General features: G+C 40.4%; 1 protein-coding gene across 7 annotated transcripts in view; it reads right to left on the reverse strand.

Moving 5' to 3' along the window:
• Positions 1-22,025, reverse strand: part of AADACL3 (arylacetamide deacetylase like 3) — a 109,354-nt gene that overhangs the window by 30,681 nt on the left and 56,648 nt on the right. For 2 of the 7 annotated variants that reach the window (XM_065936055.1, XM_065936054.1), the window contains exon 3: positions 13,565-13,801. The exons of 3 other annotated variants lie outside the window; for them this stretch is intronic. In XM_065936055.1, the coding sequence (XP_065792127.1) occupies positions 13,565-13,709 (145 nt within the window). In that variant the 5' untranslated portion in view covers positions 13,710-13,801. Of the gene's footprint in view, positions 1-12,939; positions 13,802-14,199; positions 14,442-22,025 lie in introns of those variants that run through there. 2 more of the 7 variants (XM_065936057.1, XR_010663321.1) reach the window with 2 other exon arrangements.

A 22,025-nucleotide genomic window follows, 5' to 3' on the forward strand; every position in this document is an offset into this window, starting at 1 on the left:
ATTTGCTTTTATTGATTTATAATATTGTTTTGTTACAGCAATCTTTTTTATTTTTTTATTTTTTTTCCATTTATTTTTATTAGTTGGAGGCTAATTACTTTACAATATTGTAGTGGGTTTTGCCATACATTGACATGAATTAGCCATGGATTTACATGTGTTCCCCATCCCGATCCCCCCTCCCACCTCCCTCTCCATCCCATCCCTCTGGGTCTTCCCAGTGCACCAGCCCTGAGCACTTGTCTTATGCATCCAACCTGGGCTGGTGGTCTGTTTCACCCTTGATAGTATACTTGTTTCAATGCTGTCCTCTCAGAACATCCCACCCTCGCTTTCTCCCACAGAGTCTAAAAGTTTGTTCTGTACATCTGTGACTCTTTTTCTGTTTTGCATATAGGGTTATCATTACCATCTTTCTAAATTCCATATATATGCGTTAGTATACTGTATTGGTGTTTATCTTTCTGGCTTACTTCACTCTGTATAATGGGCTCCAGTTTCATCCATCTCATTAGAACTGATTCAAATGAATTCTTTTTAATGGCTGAGTAATATTCCATGGTGTATATTTACCACAGCTTCCTTATCCATTCATCTGCTGATGAGCATCTAGGTTGCTTCCATGTCCTGGCTATTATAAACAGTGCTGGAAATGCTAACGAGCATGAAAGGGGAAATTAACAAAAACACAGTAATAGTGGGAGACCTTAATACCCCACTCACAGCTGTGGATAGATCAACTAAACAGAAAATTAACAGGAAACACAAACTTTAAATGACACAATGGGCCAGCTAGACCTAATTGATATCTATAGGACATTTCACCCCAAAACAATCAATTTCACCTTTTTCTCAAGTGCACACGGAACCTTCTCCAGAATAGATCACATCCTGGACCATAAATCTAGCCTTGGTAAATTCAAAAAAATTGAAATCATTCCAGTCATCTTTTCTGACCACAGTGCAGTAAGACTAAATCTCAAATGCAGGAAGAAAACTATTAAAAACTCAAACATATGGAGGCTAAATAACACTCTTCTGAATAACCAACAAATCATAGAAGAAATCAAAATATGCATAGAAACAAATGAAAATGAAAACACAACAACCCAAAACCTATGGGACACTGTAAAAACAGTGCTAAGGGGAAGGTTCATAGCATTACAGGCACACATCAAGAAACAAGAAAAAAGTCAAATAGATAATGAAGTTCTACACCTAAAGCAATTAGAGAAGGAAGAAATGAAGAACCCCAGGGTTAACAGAAGGAAAGAAATCTTAAAAATTAGGGCAGAAATAAATGCAAAAGAAACAAAAGAGACCACAGCAAAAATCAACAAAGCTAAAAGCTGGCTTTTTTAAAAGATAAACAAAATTGACAAACCATTAGCAAGACTCATTAAGAAACAAAGGGAGAAGAACCAAATCAACGAAATTAGAAATGAAAATGGAGAGATCACAACAGACAACACTGAAATACAAAGGATCATAAGAGACTACTACCAGCAGCTCTCTGCCAATAAAATGGACAACTTGGAAGAAATGGACAAATTCCTAGAAAAGTATAACTTTCCAAAACTGAACCAGGAAGAAATAGAAGATCTTAACAGACCCATCACAAGCATGGAAATCGAAACTGTAATCAGAAATCTTCCAGCAAACAAAAGCCCAGGACCAGATGACTTCACAGCTGAATTCTATCCAAATTTAGAGAAGAGCTAACACCTATCTTACTCAAACTCTTCCAGAAAATTGCAGAAGGTAAACTTCCAGACTCATTCTATGAGGCCACCATCACCCTAATTCCAAAACCAGACAAAGATGCCACAAAAAAAGAAAACTACAGGCCAATATCACTGATGAACATAGATGCAAAAATCCTTAACAAAATTCTAGCAAACAGAATCCAACAACATATTAAAAAGATCATACATCATGACCAAGTGGGCTTTTTCCCAGGAATGCAAGGATTCTTTAATACCTGCAAATCAATCAATGTAATACACCACATTAACAAATTGAAAGATAAAAACCATATGATTATCTCAATAGATGCAGAAAAAGCCTTTGACAAAATTCAACATCCATTTATGATAAAAAACTCTCCAGAAAGCAGGCATAGAAGGAACATACCTCAACATAATAAAAGCTATATATGACAAACCCACAGCAAACATTATCCTCAATGGTGAAAAATTGAAAGCATTTCCCCTGAAATCAGGAACAAGACAAGGGTGCCCACTCTCACCACTACTATTCAAGATAGTTTTGGAAGTTTTGGCCACAGCAATCAGAGCAGAAAAAGAAGTAACAGGAATCCAGATAGGAAAAGAAACTCTCGCTGTTTGCAGATGACATGATCCTCTCTACATAGAAAATCCTAAAGACTCTACCAGAAAATTACTAGAGCTAATCAATGAATATAGTAAAGTTGCAGGATATAAAATTAACACACAGAAATCCCTTGCATTCCTATACACTAACAATGAGAAAACAGAAAGAGAAATTAAGGAAACAATACCATTCACCATTGCAACAAAAAGAATAAAATACTTAGGAGTATATCTACCTAAAGAAACAAAAGACCTATACATAGAAAACTATAAAACACTGATGAAAGAAATCAAAGAGGACACAAATAGATGGAGAAACATACCGTGTTCATGGATTGGAAGAATCAATATTGTGAAAATGACTATAATATTTTTAAAATCAAATATTTTTTCTGATATAAAAATATGGCTCCCACATGCAAACCTAATCTATAGTATGAGAAGCTAGGATATTGGTTACCCTGGTAAGAGAATAACGGGGAATAGTGACTAGAAAAGAGTGGTGAGAAGTTTCTGCAGTTCAAGTATTGTTTCCTAAGCTGGGTGCTAGCTATGTATCCTTTATGTATTTCCTCACCCTGCACACATAAGATCTGTGATCTTTTCTGTATTCAGGATATACTTCAATAAAATTTAAATGTAAATGAAAAAAGACATAATCTTTAACTTTTAAAAATCCATAATACACTATATATTTTAGATGATGCCAATTTCTCAGAGTTGCCTATCTAACACTCACAAATCAACAGTGAACCATAAAACTAACCTAGGAAGCTCTAAATTGGTGAGTAAACAAAAATTCAAGAGAGAAAGTTGCTGGGGGCCCTAGTAGTCAAAAAATACACTCATTAGCTGTTCATGACATCTCATACAAAAATGGAAGATGGAAACCAAGATCCAATTTCACTACTCCTTGTTACTGCTTTCCTCCAACAATGCGAGGCAGCATTCAAAATGTTTATGGAAAAGGGACTTGGTCAAGGGGGAGACCCCCCATATGCCTTAATAGTTACGAGCCTATCCGAGTGAACCCACGTGGCGCTGACACCTAAACAATGATGTCGGCAGGACTCCACGGGATGTGAATAGAAATAATGGCAGGAGCCCATCTACTCCTGCATGATGGATGTAGCAGGGATAAACTTCCAACACACACTCCCATCTAAGTATAGCAGCCCTTTCCTCCTTACTGAGGGTGAGGCATTTTCACCTAGAAATTCCAACTCCCTCAATCAGGAAAATAGCACAACTGTGCAAGCATGTGAACCCTGCTACCTGGATCAGGCTTTTTACTCCGCACGACGGTTCTGCCTCCTCTTAGTACTTGTCAGATTTCAACCTGGGGACCTTGTTAATATGCAGGTTTCAACTGGGATTGCAGGCAATCCAGCTTTCTAACATGGTTGTGCCAATGCTGCTGATCAGCAGCCTCCTCTGGTTAGCCAGGTGATGGAGACCAGCCCTCATTTATTTCATCAATCTGTTTCCCCTTTGTGGGGAAGGGTTCAGCTGGTAAAACTTAAAGTGCACTGAGGAATTCATGGAGCTTCTTTACCATTATGCAAATACTCAAAACATATAATAATGAAGCCTTGAAGAAGGGTGAGAGTAGATAGTGTCTCCTCCTACTGCTGTAAAACTACTCCATCCTTGGTTGGTCGAATCTGCAGATGCAGAATCCACAGACTCGGAGAACCATCTGCAAGTGGTGTGAGCACCCAAGGATAAAATGCTCTGTAGATACAAAGGGATGACTCAACTTTGCCCTTCTTGGCTATAGGAATCCCATTGTTCTGCATTAGACTTCGGCTCTGGCACCTGGAGATTATGTGATTTAGGACAAATTACTTAACATCTTTGTACCTCTTTCCTCATCTATGCTGCTGCTGCTGCTGCTAAGTCGCTTCAGTTGTGTCCGATCCTGTGCGACCCCATAGACGGCAGCCCACCAGGCTCCTCCGTCCATGGGATTTTCCAGGCAAGAACACTGGAGTGGGCTGCCATTGCCTTCTCCATTCCTCATCTATAAATCAAAGTAATAATGTGTACTTTGTTCTGTGTGTATTAAGTAAAACTTAGTCTGAGCACTCTTATGTAACTAACCAATGTTAATAAATAGTCAGGGCATAAAAAGAAGACACAATCATGGAGAGAAAAGGTGAAACAGATATACAAGCAAAATAATAATGAAGACAAATAAAAATCATGGTGAATATTAATATGACTTACTGAGTGGTCAACCCTGTACTTCAGCTTCACATGCTGACACTTCACATCATCTCACTCACTCCATAACACCACTGTGAGGCAGGTGTTATTGTTATCACTCGCTTTATAAACAGGAAAACTAGTCCAAGAGGCTATTTGTGTGCAAGGAAATTCAATTTTTAAGTGGTAAAACAGAGCCAGGATTGAAACCTAGATCTGTCGGATCCCAAACTCCAAAAATAGCAAAATGAATTTCTGAATCATCTGTTTATCATAATCACCTGGAGGGCTTATTAAAATCATAAACTCCTAGGCCCAAGGTAAGACACACAGTGTGATTCTTACACCTGCCACCAGTCCAGCCTGCCACCAGTCCACCCAACTGAATTTAGGAGCCACTGACTTCTTCTAATAATGTGGGAGAACATTCAAAAGATGTTTGTTGTGAAGGTGTGTGGTCAGTATAAAGACCCTAATGATGCTTTAACAGTTATGAGCACCTCTAAGTGAGCCCTTGTAGAGTTGGTTCTTACATTCAATTTAGGGAAACTTGGATGCAGGAGCAAAGAAGATCAGAAGAGGCCTTCTGGAGTCACCAGCTCACTATGTCACTGGCCTCCAGTTCATCCACAAATTCAAAGGCATCCAAAAGTCCATCACTCCCCCCCTGCTGCCCGCCTGGTGCTCCTTGGAACTGAGCCTTGGCTGGGGACTTGCTTGAAGCTGGGTGATCCTGCTTTAAACCCCAGATTCCTGGGGCTGAAGGATGAAGCCCATTGTCCTGGAGGAAAACTCAAGGGGTAGCAGTCCCACTAAGAGACACTTCCCCCAGTTGGGAATAGTCCTTGGGATGTTTTTTTCCTTCGTGAAAGTCTCTATGCTTATTTCTTTGACAGGAAGGACTTGGGGGAAGTCCCTATGACTTCCCCCTGCTGACAATGGTCTGCTTTGGCCCTATGACTCGTGTGGGTCTCCTAAAGTCTCCGCTACTGCAGACCACAGAGGATCTCACTTTCCATTTGCTTGGGGAGGGCTTAATCCAGGAGACCCCCGTTTCAGCTATAGCTCTGGTTTAATGGTGGTTCTGCCCTAGCTATGATGACAAATTATTTATCATTCTTCACCTGGGTTCTCTAAATCTGTAAGAAAGTGTTTTTATGTAATTTCAAAAATCCTTCAGAATATAAGCCCCACCCAGTGAGTGTCCCATTGTTGAATACCCATTCAGTAAATACTGTATTAAAGAAGAGTTAAATGAATCTTTTTAGACACCAATTGCCCTGCCACATTCTCTCAGCTCACTTGTTGATTTCAGCCACAAACATAGTGAACAGTTTCTAGGAGACTCAGACTGGCCTAATTCTGACCCTCTCCCACCTCAATACCAGCCCTGCAAGTCTTTCTGCCTCCATTTTTGACTAAGCCTCACCTCCGCACAACATCAAATTCAAAGAAAGAAGGAACCATTTATCTCTACCTCCCTCAAAAGTTGGACCATAAAGAAGGCTGAGTGCTGAAGAATTTGATGCTTTCGAATTGTGGTGCTAGAGAAGACTCTTGAGAGTCCCTTAGGCTGCAAGAGATCAAAACCAGTGATCAAATCAACCCTGAATATTCATTAGAAGAACTGATGCCAAAGATGAAGTTCCTACACTTTGGCCACCTGATGCAGAGAGTCAACTCATTGGAAAATACCTTGATGATGGGAAAGACTGAAGGCAAGAGGACAAGGAGGCGACAGAGGATAAGATGGTTGGACAACATCACTGACTCAATGGACATGAGTTTGAGCAAATTCTGGGAGATAGTGAAGGACAGGGAAGCCTGGCGTGCTGCAGCCCATGGGGCTGCAAAGAGTCAGACTTAGCAACTAAACAACAATCCTCAAATGGTGCTAACTCATTATTCCAGAGTGAGCAAACATTAACCATATCAAGCAAATACTTGATTCATATCCAAAATATATAAAGAATTGCTGGAAATCAATAATAAATAAAAGACCAACAACTCATTGTTTTTCAGATATGGGCAAAAGCTTAAACAACCAACTGACAATACAGGACGTCCAAAGGCCAAAGAATATACGAAAGTGTTCATCACTATGAAAATACAAATTAAAACTGCAATGGATAACATGATACCTATTCAAAATGGCTACAATTTATAAGGCTGAAAATAATAAGTATAGGTAAGTATGTAGAGCAACTATAAATCTCATATACTTTGGTAGATGTATAAGTTGGTACAATCACTTTGGAAAACTATTTGATAATACCCACCAAAGATATTAGAATAGCAATGAGAGATAAGAAAGCCTTCCTCAGTGATAATGCAAAGAAATAGAGGAAAATAATAGAATTGGAAAGAGGTGGCAAGAACACACAGAAGAACTGTACAAAAAAGATCTTCATGACCCAGATAATCACGATGGTGTGATCACTCACCTAGAGCCAGACATCCTGGAATGTGAAGTCAAGTGGGCCTTAGGAAACATCACTACGAACAAAGCTAGTGGAGGTGATGGAATTCCAGTTGACTATTTCAAATCCTAAAAGATGATGCTGTGAAAATGCTGTACTCAATATGCCAGCAAATTTGGAAAACTCAGCAGTGGCCACAGGACTGGAAAAGGTCAGTTTTCATTCCAATCCCTAAGAAAGGCAATCCCAAAGAATGCTCAAACTACCGCACAATTGCACTCATCTTACATGCTAGTAAAGTAATGCTCAAAATTCTCCAAGCCAGGCTTCAGCAATATGTGAACCGTGAACTTCCAGATGTTCAAGTTGGTTTTAGAAAAGGCAGAGGAACCAGAGATCAAATTGCCAACATCCACTGGATCATCGAAAAAGCAAGAGAGTTCCAGAAAAACACCTATTTCTGCTTTATTGACTATGCCAAAGCCTTTGACAATGTGGGTCACAATAAACTGTGGAAAATTCTGAAAGAGATGGGAATACCAGACCACCTGACCTGCCTCTTGAGAAATCTGTATGCAGGTCAGGAAGCAACTGTTAGAACTGGACATGGAACAACAGACTGGTTCCAAATAGGAAAAGGAGTAGGTAAAGGCTGTATATTGTCACCCTGCTTATTTAACTTATATGTAGAGTACATCATGAGAAATGTGGGCTGGAAGAAGCACAAGCTGGAATCAAGATTGCCGGGAGAAATATCAATAACCTCAGATATGCAGATGACACTACTCTTATGACAAAAAGTGAAAAACTAAAAAAACCTCTTGATGAAAGTGAAAGAGGAGAATGAAAAAATTGGCTTAAAGCTCAACATTCAGAAAACTAAGATCACGGCATCCAGTCCACTCACTTTATGGCAAATAGATGGGGAAACAGTGGCTGACTTTATTTTGGGCTCCAAAATCACTGCAGATGGTGATTGCAACCATGAAATTAAAAGACACTTACTCCTCAGAAGGAAAATTATGACCAGCCTAGACAGTATATTAGAAAGCAGAGACATTACTTTGCCGACAAAGGTCCATCTAGTCAAGGCTATGGTTTTTTCAGTAGTCATGTATGGATGTGAGAGTTGGACTATAAAGCTGAGCACTGAAGAATTGATGCTTTTGAATTGCAGTGTTGGATAAGACTCTTGAGAGTGCCTTGGACTGCAAGGAGATCCAACCAGTTCATCCTAAAGGAGATCAGTCATGGGTGTTCATTGGAAGGACTGATGTTGAAGCTGAAACTCCAATACTTTGGCCACCTGATGCAAAGAGCTGACTCTTTTTAAACGACCCTGATGCTAGAAAAGATTGAGGGTGGGAAGAGAAGGGGATGACAGAGGATGAGATGGTTGGATGGTATCACCAACTCAATGGACATGAGTTTGGGTAGACTCTGAGAGTTGGTGATGGACAGGGGTCCTGGTGTGCTGCGGTTCACGGGGTTGCAAAGAGTTGGACATGACTGAGTGATTGAACTGAACTAAAGATGTGCATTTTTTCCATGACCTAGAAATTCTACTCTTGATACATACTCAGAGAAATGAATGTTTATCTCCACTAAGATGTATACAGTAAAGTACAGAGCAATATCATTTAATCGACCCAAACCAGAAACAACCCAAATGTCAACCAGTGGTAGAATGGATAAATACACTGAGGTATGATTCATCTAATGGAACACCACACAGGTGTGAAAAAGAATGAATACTCTGTTAAAAAACAACAACAACAAGGATGAATTTCACAGATGTAATCTTGATTAAAGAAGCTAGACACCAGAGATCATATCCCCTGTGATTCCATGTAAATAGAGTTCACAAAAGGTAAAACTCTATCTGTGGTAATGTAAGTCAGAATAGTGATTATCTGGATGGCATACTGACAGAGTGGCTGTAAGGAAGCATCCTGGGCTGCTGGAAACATTCTACAACTCCATCTTGGTGATGGTTCCATGGATGTATAAATGTATACAATTCATTGAGCTGTACACTGAAGACTGACACGCTCACAGCATGTAACCTATAGTTCAGTTATTAAAGAAGTACCAGGCTTAGATCACATACCCACCCCTGGATCAATTGCTGTGGCCACGGAGCACAGTGACAGTCTTGGACCTGGGTCGTATGGTTCAGCCCTCCGGCTGGGGATGGACTCCACCCAGACAAAGAATGGACAGACGAGAAAATCTGGACCTGTTTCTGGAAGATAAGGAAATGGATGTTCTGAAGGAGACAGGCAACTAATTCCCAATGGTGAGGATGAAGGTGGCCCTCACCATAAGCAAGTAGACTGGGAAAACCCAGTCTTCAAATAAAGAGAGAGAGAGAGAGAAATAGTACAGGGAGACACACCCAGAGTAACCTGGCTCCTGACTTTCTAATTCCTGGTTCTCGGCTCTACGAGTGAAGCTGCTCTCCCTATTTTGGGGGTCTGTAAGATTCTCCTGTATCTGTGGGGAACTTCTCATTCTTTTTGGCCATCTGGCACTCTGAACCTTCTTTTATTGTTTGGGGAAGTTCCCTACATTATGAATCTTGGTGGGAGGCAGAGCCACCCCCCACTGTCAATGATGAAAACGCCAAATGCTCACATTCCCAGCCTTCCTTGATGCCAGAATGCAGTTGGGTGACACAAGCCAAAGGGGAGCACTGCTCCTGAACTGCAGGGCCCAGAGGCACATCCATCCTGGAAGACGGGCCACCAGTGCTCATCCAGTCCAGCCCAGTGCCCAGGGTGTTGGAGGAGTGAGCGGCAGTGGCCCGTACCGAGCAGTATAAGCCTGTGGTCCTCACACCACTCTACCTTTGCCTGGTGAGGCCTCATATCTAGGTCTCCAGCCTTCCGGAAAATCTTATACTTGATTCAGCATCCTTTCGATAGTTCTTTTGTGGCCTTGATCAACCAGAATTACTGTGTGCTGCTTAAAACCAGTAATCCTAATTGATAACAGTTAGTTCCAAAAAATTCCCCTTTTACTTTATACTAGTTTTGGAAGGTTCTATTACTTACAATGTGGAGAAAACAAGCTTGAATCCACAGAAGTGATTCTACCATATGAATTATGGCCACCAGGAAGATGTTTGGTGGCAAACAGGCCCTTTACCAGCCCACAAATCACATGACAAAAGGGAAGGGATGGAGCTAATAGATGCAGATGACTGTTAGGGCTTCCTCTTGCATTATGTTCCGTTCCCATAAGAGACCCAACAGATGGTATTGTATTCTAGTACTAGGATTGCCATAATATACCAGATATGGGATGGCTGAGATGACAGAAATTTAAGGTGCTGGACAATTCAGCTTCTAGTGAAGTCTCTCTTCCTGGCTTGTAGCCAGCCACCTTCCCTCTGTGTCCTCATAAGGTTTTTTCTCTGTTGCATGCATGGATAGAGAGACAGAGACACACAGATAAAGAAGCAGAGAACAGAGGTCTCTGGTATCTCTTCTTCTTGTAAGAACCTCAGTCCTGTTGGATTATGATAGGTTAACCCTATGACCTCATTTAACCTTATTACCTCCTTAGAGGCCCTATTTCCAAACAAAGTCACACACTGGTGCTGAGGGTTCCAATATATGAATTTTGGGAGACACAATTCAGTCTGTTACAGGTATTGTCCCAACACTGAAGAAGAGAAACATGAGGTTAAAATCCTTGTCCAAGGTCTGAATGAAGCCTTTGCACCTCCCAGCCTCCCTTGTGACGGTGGTGGTTTAGTCGCTAGGTTGTGATTCTTAATATCCCATGGACCATAGCCTGCCAGGCTCCTCTGTCCATGGTATTCTCGAGGCATGAATACTGAAATGCGTTGCCATTTCCTTCTCCAGGAGATCTTCCCAACTCAGGAATCAAACCTGGGTCTCCTGCGTTGCAGGCAGATTCTTCACCAACTGAGCTACAATGAAGCTCACTTATGGCTTATCAAATCCTAGAAACAGAAGCTTGCAAAGCACCAGATGAAGAGTATGTGGTTGGCACAGAGTAGTAAGAAACGAACAAACATGGGATAACCTCAGTGTGCCTGTCCAATCTTCAGCCCTGAAGTCAGTGACTGGAATTGCCCAAACTCACCCACTGGCACCTCTCCAAGCTCCAGCTGTGTCCATGGCTGGCACACTGCTTTTCCCTGAATCTCATCATTCTGGGTCCAATGTTCAGGGCCCTACTCTCACACTACTTTGCAAATGCTGACAAAAACTCTCTCTTTGACAGAACAGCCAGGCTCCTTCAGAGCCACTGTACCAAGCCTCCTTCAGCCTGCTGAGTCCAGTTTTAGCAAAGAATCCACTAAGTCAGTCAATCAAGATTTTTTTTTCTATTTTAGTAGTGCTTGATAACTTATTGAAAAGAATGTAAATGCTTTTTCCAGGTAGAATGAAGGAGCTGGGCAGAGTGCATGTTTTTGTTTGTTCTCTTCTCAGTAGACTTTTTCCAAATGTGCACATCTGCAGACCTGCTGAAATTTTGAAAGGAGTGTGACTTGTGTAAAACTGGTGCGTAGGAGAGAATAGATGTCACTGTCATGATTTGGCTGCGAGGTACACGTACCCACAGCAGTCTGATGGGGGCAGGTAGAGAGCAAACCAGGCTGTAGGAGTGGCCCCTTTGGGGGTTGGTGTGCTGCTCAAATCTACATCCAGCAGGTGAAGCCAACGCAGGCGTCTTTTGGGTTCATCCTTATCTCCAAAAGCAGTGGGCAGTCGCTGGGTAAGTGGGCGGTAGTGGGTAAGTGGCAGCATAGTTCTCTGGGCAGACAGAGGGCCAGGCCATCGGGTGGGTGGCAGCAGCAGGGCTGAGGGTGGTCTGACCAGTTTGTGACAGGGGCCCAGCCTGCAGCTTGGGCTCAGGACACAGATTTGCAGGAGAGGGGTTCTGGGGCAGTAGTGTGCTGCAGAGCAAGGCACCAGCCCCTGGTGGCAGGTAACTGAACCGCTATTTGTGGAACAAACAAAAACATTGTAAAGGGATGGGAGGGAACCTGAGGGTGGGAAGAGGAGGCTTCCAAAGGGACCGTGGTGGGAGGGGGCAGTGTGCAAGAACCTGCCGTGCCAGGGCCCGAAGGTCTCCAGGCCTAGCAACCAACAACCTTCATTGTCATCAAAATACTGTGTCATTTCATTCAGGGCATTACGACTGTTATTTTTAAAACACACACATTCCTGGTGGAAGGTGAGTATCCTCAGCATGCAGTTTCTGAAACCTCTGTAATCGTCATAACACAGACTGCAAACAGACAAGAGCAAACACTGAGGCTGTGTTATTATTTCTGTTTTACAGACAGAACAAGATAGTTTCTTGGGTCAGCATTTGCCAAATTGTGATCCATGAGATGGTAATGATAGTGCTGAGCAATGAGGGGCAGAGGATTAAAAAAAATTTCTGTGGCCAAACATTTGAAAAATAATGCTAGAGAGTCTCATGTTCATGAGCACGGACTAAGGAGTCACAGAGACCTAGATTTGAGGCCAGGTTCTGCCGACGATTAGCTAGGGAGCTTGAGCAAATAGTAGACTTGACTGCCTCATCTGTAAAATAAAAATATTAAAACACCAACTACATAAGGTTGCTGTGAAGCAAAGCTGGTGCAAATAAAATCCTCAATAAACGTGAGCTCTTACTGGCTTTGCAGCAGGTTAAATACTGTTAACACCTTAAACCTGGTCTTATAGTTCTAACAAGGAGATGGATTTTGTTTAAGAAAGCACCTTGATAAACCACTTGGAGGAATGGGCAGAGATGAGACTGAAGTTATAAGACAGCAGTAGCTAAGACCAAAACCTGGAAAATGAGGTTGGAAAAAACCAGGGTCCCATAGTGGGTGGGTCCCCAGTAAGGGGTTGACTGATTTCTCACTCAGGCTGGCATCATGGCATAGAGCTTAGGGCCACAGGGACAAGAACCCCCCACCCACCCAGCTAGAGTCTTCACCTCCCTCTTTGGGGCACTACTCCACCCCTTTACACACACACACTCACACATACACAACTCCTTCTTAGGAAGAAAGACACATATTCCAATTGAGTAGAGATCCTACTAACCTACTTTACTTTCTTCCTCTTCACTCCCTGAACTTTCTCTAAAGAAGCCTGTTTCTGTAATGTTTTTTTGCAATGAAAGGTAATACCTTAGTAACTAGATATAAAAGCAAAACACTCCTTTAAAAAAATATTAAAGACTCTTCTCAGTTAGTACAAGCTCCAGAAAATGTTTCCTGACCACCCCCAAGTTAGGTATCCCTCTCCTGAGCATCCAGAACACCCCTCTATACCAATTCTACCAGCTGAAATTATCCAAGTGTTTGTCTCATTTGACTTAACCAGGTATCAAACTTCAGGCACGCAGGGGCCCTGACTTCCTCCTCGAGGTATTCCCAGCAGCTCATCCCACAGCTGACAGGCAGTAGTTTGGCACTGACAGATCTACAACTGAATCTGGACATCTCGCAAGGAGAAGGGCCCTTGACAAGAGATAGGTAGGGTCTGAAATGCTATCCACCTCCTCCCTGCAGTATGGATGCTCAGACAGTGCACCTTCCAAGGCCCAGAGCAGCATTCTTACTTATTACATCCTGGAAATACCCTGGTTGTGAGCATTTGGAGTGATGTCCAGTATGCAAATACTCAGGGCCTGGTCCTGGTGAGCAGCAGTGACGATGCCTTGTGTGAAAGTTCCACAGGCAGCAGAGGGATCTTTCATTAGTCATTTCGATGCACACAGCTGTTAGGAGTCTGGCGAAGTTTTATTTGGCTGGGGGGAGTGCATTTTCCACTTGTGGGCGTCTTGAAAACTTTCACACTAAAAAAGAAAAACAACAAAAAAAAAAGAGTTGAGAAAGTCGTCATAGTCGAAAATGGGAAGCCAGAAATTGAGAATAGAGAGGCTAGGGCAGCAAATACAACAGAAAGAGGCCTGAACACAAACCAAAGACCCAAGTTCCCAGGCAGCCCTGCCACTTCCAGGTGTTCCATGGGCAAGTCAGCTCCTGCGCCCAGGATCCTCCCATGTGAACAGAGATACCAATGCCTCCCTAGGAGGTGGGGAAGATGAGTGGGTGTGAAAGCCTGAGCCGACTGCCAGGCAGTATTCAAAGATAGGCATTATTTCCAGCTGCAGAGGCAGAAGACAGAGAGTTCATAGAAAAGAGAGAAGGATGAATGCTGGGGAAGAGACATGGACTGAACCAGCTTCCACACCTTGCTGCATCCATGTGGGTTAAGTCTCTTCAGTCGTGTCTGACTCTTTGCGATCCTATGGACCACTAGCCCACCAGGCTCCTCTGTCCATGGGATTCTCTAGGCAAGAATACTGGAGTGGGTTGCCATGCCCTCTTCCAGGGGATCTTCCCGACCCAGGGATTGAACCCACGTCCCTTGTGTCTCCTGCGTTGGCAGGTGGGTTCTTCACCACCTGGGAAGTCCGCAACTTTCTTCAGTGCCTGCAAAAGATCCATGGGGAAAGGAAGAGTGGACAAGAGAAAATAGCTCTGGGCCAGAGTCTGGTCAGGTGGGCCAGGCGTGGACTCCCCTCATGTCTCTGCTATAACGGACCGAAGGATTTTTTAAGATTTTTTTTTTAAATAGGCTTCTAACTCCACTGATAATGTTACCCTGGCCTCAATCCTCCTCTGATTTTAACCTCAGTTTGTTCATGTTTAAGATGAAAAGCTGGATCCAAACACATCTCAGTTGGCCTGTCCTTTGGCAGCGTCCCTATGCTTCCTTCCCACTGGTTCTTCCCTCCTGACACACCTGTGACATGTGTTTACTGAATGAGCTGCATGCAACAGAAGGCAAGTAAAAAGCCCTTGTTTTTCCCTTGGTCCTTTCAGCCCCACCACCTGGATATGTGTTTTCCCTGCCGTTTGGATGAAAGCTGAACAATACCATGGATTTTCTAACCACTCTTAGGCATGAAACAAAGAGATCCTTTGTCTTGCCTTTAAAAGACCAGCCCAAAGTAACAATAGCACCCTACTCGATGCAAAGCTTTCCCCTCCAGTTTGTCTCTTCAGTCTTGGAAACCCACTGTACAGGGGAGGAGGGCGTGGACGTCACTATCTCCCCTGTTTTGCCTTTTCACCTCCCCTAGTGAGCCGCTAATTCTCAACCTGAAGTGTTGGGAGAGAGGGATCTGGGGGTAAAGACACAGTTGTTCACGGCTCTTACCCTCACTAAGTGCAAACACTTGACTTTCTTCTAGGGCAGCTCTTAGACATGTTGCAGTAAGATGATATGGCCATCAGGTGGCAGTAAAGGTCTTTTTTCCTTGTCAGAGAGCCTATTATCAGGGTTAATATGACTATGTTATTTCCCTAGATGCTAAATTTCCTTCAGAAAGTTAAATATGCCTTCCTTCTGTTTAAAAATGAAACAAACAAAAAATTACATGACACTACAAACATCAATCTGACTAGCATACATATATATAATTTTAATGATGCTAATAAACATTCAAAAGTTTAGTCAGACTCCTGAAACATTTTTTAGGCCCACTGTAAATGTCCTTGTAAAATCTAGTTTTAGCAAGAATGTTAATAAATCAGTTTAACCAGAAACCCCACCCTCAACATCTGATCACCATCAATATCTGATCAGGTTCCTCATCCTCCAGCATTCTGAGGTAATGTCTGATCACCCTGGCTGTCTTTAGCAAGATTCCTGTTAGTTGATTTAACCATATTCCTCTTTAACCCTGGTGTTCGTCTTAGTAATTTTACATACACTGACCCCCATCTGCTTCTTGTCTATAGATACCACTTGCCCATATTGCAGTGGTCCCTGTACCTATTACAACTGAATAAAGTTGTATTCTGTATAAAACTTAGTATGTTGAATATTTAAAGTCCTGAATAAAGTCTGTCTTAGTAGGGAACAAACTTTCAAAGAGAGATCTCCAAAGTAATTAAATAAAGATATAATTTATCAATTCTCCCCCTCTCCCAGTTAATACCATGTGATTCTAAATCTTGTTCCCAGATTTCACTTATAATTTACCTTCCCCTAAATTACATTCAGGAACTTTCACCAAGGGCTCCCTGTAAGGCATACTGCCATTTAAAGGACTTCATGGGTGCTGGGGTCCCTTGCTCAGTTGTGGCTCTGCTGATGGGGAAATATTTAAGTACCTCATTCTGAAAGCAGTGTGCTCAGAACATGAAATAAAACTAAAGATATAAGATTTGCTAAATATAAGGTTATTTTTAAAATATTTTATATATTTTTTTATATTTGCTAGATATAAGGTTTGCTGCTGTGGGCTGGAGGGTTCAGAGAAGGTTTTCATGTAGGAGCTGGACTGACAGCAGGATCTTGAAAGGGTTCCAGTACAAAATGGTACACAGAATGCACCTGAACGCACCTCCTCTCATGGACACATCAAACCTGTAGAAACACATGAGGCAACTCCCTCTGAAAGAAAACCAGAAATCAGCAGAGTGACTACTACATATTGGGTGAATAATAAAATACCCACATATAAAAGGAGCTCAACATATCGTCAACTACTTCGAGTCACTGAGACCAAAGAAAACAGCTTGGACAACATCACAAAGGTTTGAGAAACAACCCACAGCTCGGACCAAACTGAATGATAAGTTCATCTCCTACACAAGACCTGGGGAAGGGCAGTTGTTTTAGCTGATGCACAGACATCGATACATCAAGGAAAATGAAGAAAACAAGATTATGTACCACATAAAAGAACAAGTCAAAACTTCAGAAACAGACCTTAATGAAATGGAGATAAGTGATTTACTGGATAGAAAGTTCAAAACAAGGGCCACTGAGGCCAAGAGAACAGTGCATAAACCAAATGAGATTTCAACAAAGAGAATATATTTAAAGGTACCAACAAATCACAGAGCTGAAAAATATAATAATTGAACTGAAGTATTCAATAGAGGGATTCAACATTAGACCACATCAGGCAGAAGAAAGGATCACCAAACTCAAAAATAAGGCAGTGGCATTCATCCAAACAAGGGAGGAAAATAAGAATGAAAAAGAGTAAAGATAGCTTAATGGGACTTAGGAGATACCATGAAGAAGATCAACTATTCATCACTGAGGTCCCAGAAGTAAAGGGAAAGGGGAAGAAAACATATTTAAAGAAATAATGGTTGAAACTTTCCTAACCTGGGAAAGAAATAGATCTCCAAATCCAGAAAGCCCAGACAATTCCAAAAATGGTCCAAAGAGACCCACACTAAGACATGTTATAATTTTCAAAAGTTAAAAATAAGAAGAAAATCTTAAAAGCAGCAAGAGAAAAATAACTTGTTAAGTATATGGGAACTCCCATTAGACCATAAGCATATTTTTCAGTAGAAACTTTGCAGGCCAGCAGGGAGTGCCACAATATAGTCCAAGTGATGAAAGAAAAAGTTGCTGACCAAGAATATAACTACCCAGCAAAGCTGTCTTTCAGAAATGAGTGAGAGATAGTTTCCAGACAAGCAAAAGCTAAGTTTTCATCACCACTGGACCAGTCTTACAAGAAATGTTAAAAGGACTTCCTCAGGCTGAAGCAAGAGGATGGTAATTAGTAATAGGAAAACAAAGTATAACTCTAAAGTTAAATATATAGTGAAATTCAAAATACTCTAATGTTGTAAAGGTAATGGATAAATCAATTATAAATCTAGTATAAAGGTTAAAAGACACAAGTAGTAAAAATAACTATAACTATAATAATTTGTTAATGGATACACAAGGTTAAAAAAGTAAATTGTTACACTGAAAACAAAGAAAAATGTGTGAGGGAGAGGCTTTAGTACATGTTCAAAAATAAACTGTTACTAGCCTAAAGTAAACTGTTATAGATATGTTTTAGGTAAGCTTCATGGTGCTACAAATTGAAATTCCATAGTACATACACAAAATAGAAAGGAATCTAGGCATAGTACTATAGGAAATCATCAAATCACAAAGAGGAGAGCAAGAGAAGAAGAAAGGAAAAAAGGACTTATAAAGTAACCAGAAAACCACTACAAACTGGCAATTTAAGCCCATAACTATCACTAATCACTTAAAATATAAATAAATTAAAGTCTCCAATCAGAATACATAGAGTAGCTATGTGGAAGGAGGGAAAGAGAGCATTTTGCCAAAATTTTAGTTTCACTTTAGGTCCAAAGGTTTTACTAACAAAAGAAACCACTCACACACACACGCGCGCGCGACAATTTCAATATTTAGTAGAGGATCATTTGACTTAATTTCAATATACAGTCATTAAAAGATGAGAAAAGGGAGAAGCAAAAGCACATACATCACCAAATTGGAGCAACCTACATCTAGTCTTGAAGAGTGCTGGAAATACAATTGTTAACAGCAATCTGGAGTCCCATTTGGGAAAAGGTCCCAGACGGTTTGCCCACTCCACAGGTGAGACTTCAAATTGCAGTTTAGGGGACTCTGCTTATAATCCCAGGCTGTAAATTGTTATTATCATCAGTTTTTTTCATAAATGCAGCTCTTGTTTTTCTTAACTTTTACAAAGCTGTTTGTTTCACCTTGTAAATCATAGGATTTTCTTATACCCCAGAGGGTTGGCCAGACCCTCAGGGGCTCAAAAATGCCAAGGCCCACTCCCCCCTTTCTTATCTAAAGTCTGCCTGACTTGCTGTGCTTGCAGGCAGGCATAGAATCCAGGCAGTGTCCAAGCAGGTCAGAAGCAGGTCAGAGGTCTGCCTGCCTGCTTTTGAAGACTGAACAAGACTTCCTCCATTTTAATTTCCATAGCAGAGAAAGAGAGAGAGACTCTACTATATACTGCCTAAAGAGATCCACTTTAGCTTTAAACATACATAAACACAATGAGAGCGAATGGGTGGGAAAAGATATTCTATGCAAATGGACAACAAAGCAAAGCAAGACTAGCATATTATAGCCAACAAAACATACTTTAAGACAAAGCCTAGTAAGAGACAAAGAAGGTTATTATATAATAATAAAGGGATCAATCCAACAAGAGGATATAGCATTTATAAATATTTATGCACCCAACATAGGAGCAACTAAATATTTAAAGTAAATATTAACAGAACTAAAGGGAGAAACAGATCTCAGAGAATCCAATATACACTTTCAACAAGGAGTAGATTATGCAGACTGAAATCAATATGAAATCACGGGACTTAAAACCATATTAGACAAGGTAGACTTAACAGGCATTTACAGAAAATTCCATTCAACAGCACCAGGTTACAAACTCCTTTCAACTGCACATTGATCATTCTCTATGAAAGATCATATGTTAGTCCAAAAAACAAGTCTTAATAAATTTAAGAAGACTGAAATCAAATCAGGTACCTTTTCTAACTACAATGAAATTAAAAATCAATTACAAGAGGAAAACTGGGAAGCTCACAAACATGTGGACATTACACAATATGCTATTGTTTAATAATAATGCCTACATTAAGAAACAAGAAATATCTCAAAAAAAGCTAAATGTACACTTCAAAAAACTGGTAAAAGAACAAATTGAGTCCAAAATTAGTAGAAAGAATAAACTATTAAAGATAAGAGTGGAAATAAATGAAAGAGACTAAAAAAGACAGTAGAAAAGATCAATTAAACTCAAAGGTAGGTTTTGAGAAGAAAAACAAAATTGACACAATTTTAGTTAGACTCAACAAGAAAAAGAGAGGGCTTGAATAAATAAAACTATAAATGGAAGAGAAAACATTACAACTGATATTACATAGTACAAATGAACATAAGTGACTACTATGAACAGCTATTTGCACACAAATTAGACAAATTAGAGAAAATGGATAAATTCCTAAATATATACAACCTATCAAAACTTAATCAAGAAGAAATAGAAAATCTGAACAGATCAATTACTATTAAAGAGGTAAGGAGCTTGAATCAGTAATTAAAAACCTCCTACCAAAAAAAAGTTCAGGAAAAGATGGCTTCATGGTGAATTCTAACAAACATTTAAATAAAAAGTAATGCCAATCCTTCCCAAATTCTTTCCAAAAAAGGAAGATGAGGAAACATTTGCAAACTCATTTTACAAGGCCAGTATTACCTTGATCCCAAATCCAGACAAGGATACCACAAGAAAGGAAAATTATAGGCTAATATCCCCAACTAACATAGATGCAAAAATTGTCAACAAAACACTAGTAAATATAATTCAACAGTACACTAAAAGGATCAAACACCATGACCAAGTGGGATTTATTCCAGAGATGCAAGGAAGGTTCAACATTCACAATCAATCAGTGTGATACAACCATTAACAAGATGAAGGATAAAAATCATAAGATCATTTCAAACAGTGCAGAAAAAGCATCTGAAAAATTCCACATCCTTTCATGATTAAAAAAAACACCTCTCAACAAATGAGTACATACAACATAAAGGCCATATATGACAAGCCATAATTAACATACTCATTGGGGAAAGCTGAAAGCTTTTTCTCTAAGATCAGGAAAAAGACAAGAATGCCTACCCTTGCCACTTTTTTAAATCTAGCACTGGAAGTTCTAGCCAGAGCAATCAGACAAGAAAAAGGATATTCAAATTAGAAAGAAAGAGGTAAAACTGTCACTATTTGCAGATGACACGATATTATATAGAGCAAATCCTAAATACTCCAACAAAAAAATTATGAGAAAAATAAATTCAGTGAAGTTTTAGGATGCAACTAAAAATATAGATTAAGTTAATACAGAAAATCAATTGTACTTCTATACACTATTAACAAACTAAAAGGAAGAGAAATTAAGAAAAGAATCCCATTAAAACTGCATCAAAAATAATAAAATAACCAAGAAAGTGAAAGATCTCTCATGAAAACTTTAAGATATTGATGAAAGAAACTAAAGACACAATTATATGAAAGGTATTCTATGCTTATGGATTGGAGGAAGTAATCAAAATTTCCATGCTGACCAAAGTGATCTACAGATTCAATCCAACCTCTTTCAAAATTGCAATGATATTTTTCATAGAATTAGAAAAAGTAATCCGAAAATGTGTAAAACCTCAAACAGTGAAAGCAATCTTGAGAATGAAAAACAAAGCTGAGGCATCAGGCTTCCTGATTTCAAGCTATATTACAAAGCTATATTAATCAAAACAGTATGGGACTGGCATAAAAACAGACATATGGATCAATGGGACAATAGAGACCCCAGCTACTTTACCTCCTTTAGAAAAACAACAACACCTCATTTTTCTCACGCTGACATTTATGTTTCTGTAATACTTTCTGTTTCTGGGAAACTGAAATTTAAATACAATAGCCAAACCCAACTTGTGCATCTGGCTTAAGTTACCTGAAACATAATATAGCAGTTTAAACCTAAACCTAAACATAAAAACTCTAGTGTCACTGCACTATAGAGATACCACATGTTCAACACTTCTTTTCATGTCTGTTTTTTCTAGTCGTATCTTTAAGTGCCTAATGCTAGCAGATTTACTAAGCTTGTGTGTTACTGCACAATTTGTTGTGCTATGGTGAGAATATAACAGGGCAGAACACCAAATGTTAAGGTTCACTTCTAGTGGAAAAGAATCTGTCTGCAATGCAGGAGACCCCGGTTTGATTCCTGGGTCAGGAAGAGCCTCTGGAGAAGGGATAGGCTATCCACTCCAGTACTCTTGGTCTTCCCTTGTGGCTCAGCAGGTAAAGAATCCACCTGCAATGCAGGAGACCTGGGTTCGATCCCTGGGTGGGGAAGATCCCCTGGAGAAGGGAAAGGCTACCCACTCCAGTATTCTGGCCTGGGGAATTCCATGGACTATACAGTTCATGGAGTCTCAAAGAGTCAGATGCTACTGAGCGACTACCATTTTCTAGTGGAAACACTTGGCAACAATCAAACATTTAAAGGCATTTATACCCATAAAATGCTTAAAACAGTGCCAGGCAAAGAATAAGTGCTCAGTAGATGTCAGCTAGTGTCATCATTTTTAATACCTGGGGACAAAATTGATGGTTAGATCAGGAAGTGATTTTATAACTAGTAAGTCATAATGCAGAAAGGGACAGAAGC

Source organism: Muntiacus reevesi, chromosome 5, assembly GCF_963930625.1.
Source record: "Muntiacus reevesi chromosome 5, mMunRee1.1, whole genome shotgun sequence".
In the NCBI taxonomy this organism is placed as follows: Eukaryota; Metazoa; Chordata; class Mammalia; order Artiodactyla; family Cervidae; genus Muntiacus; species Muntiacus reevesi.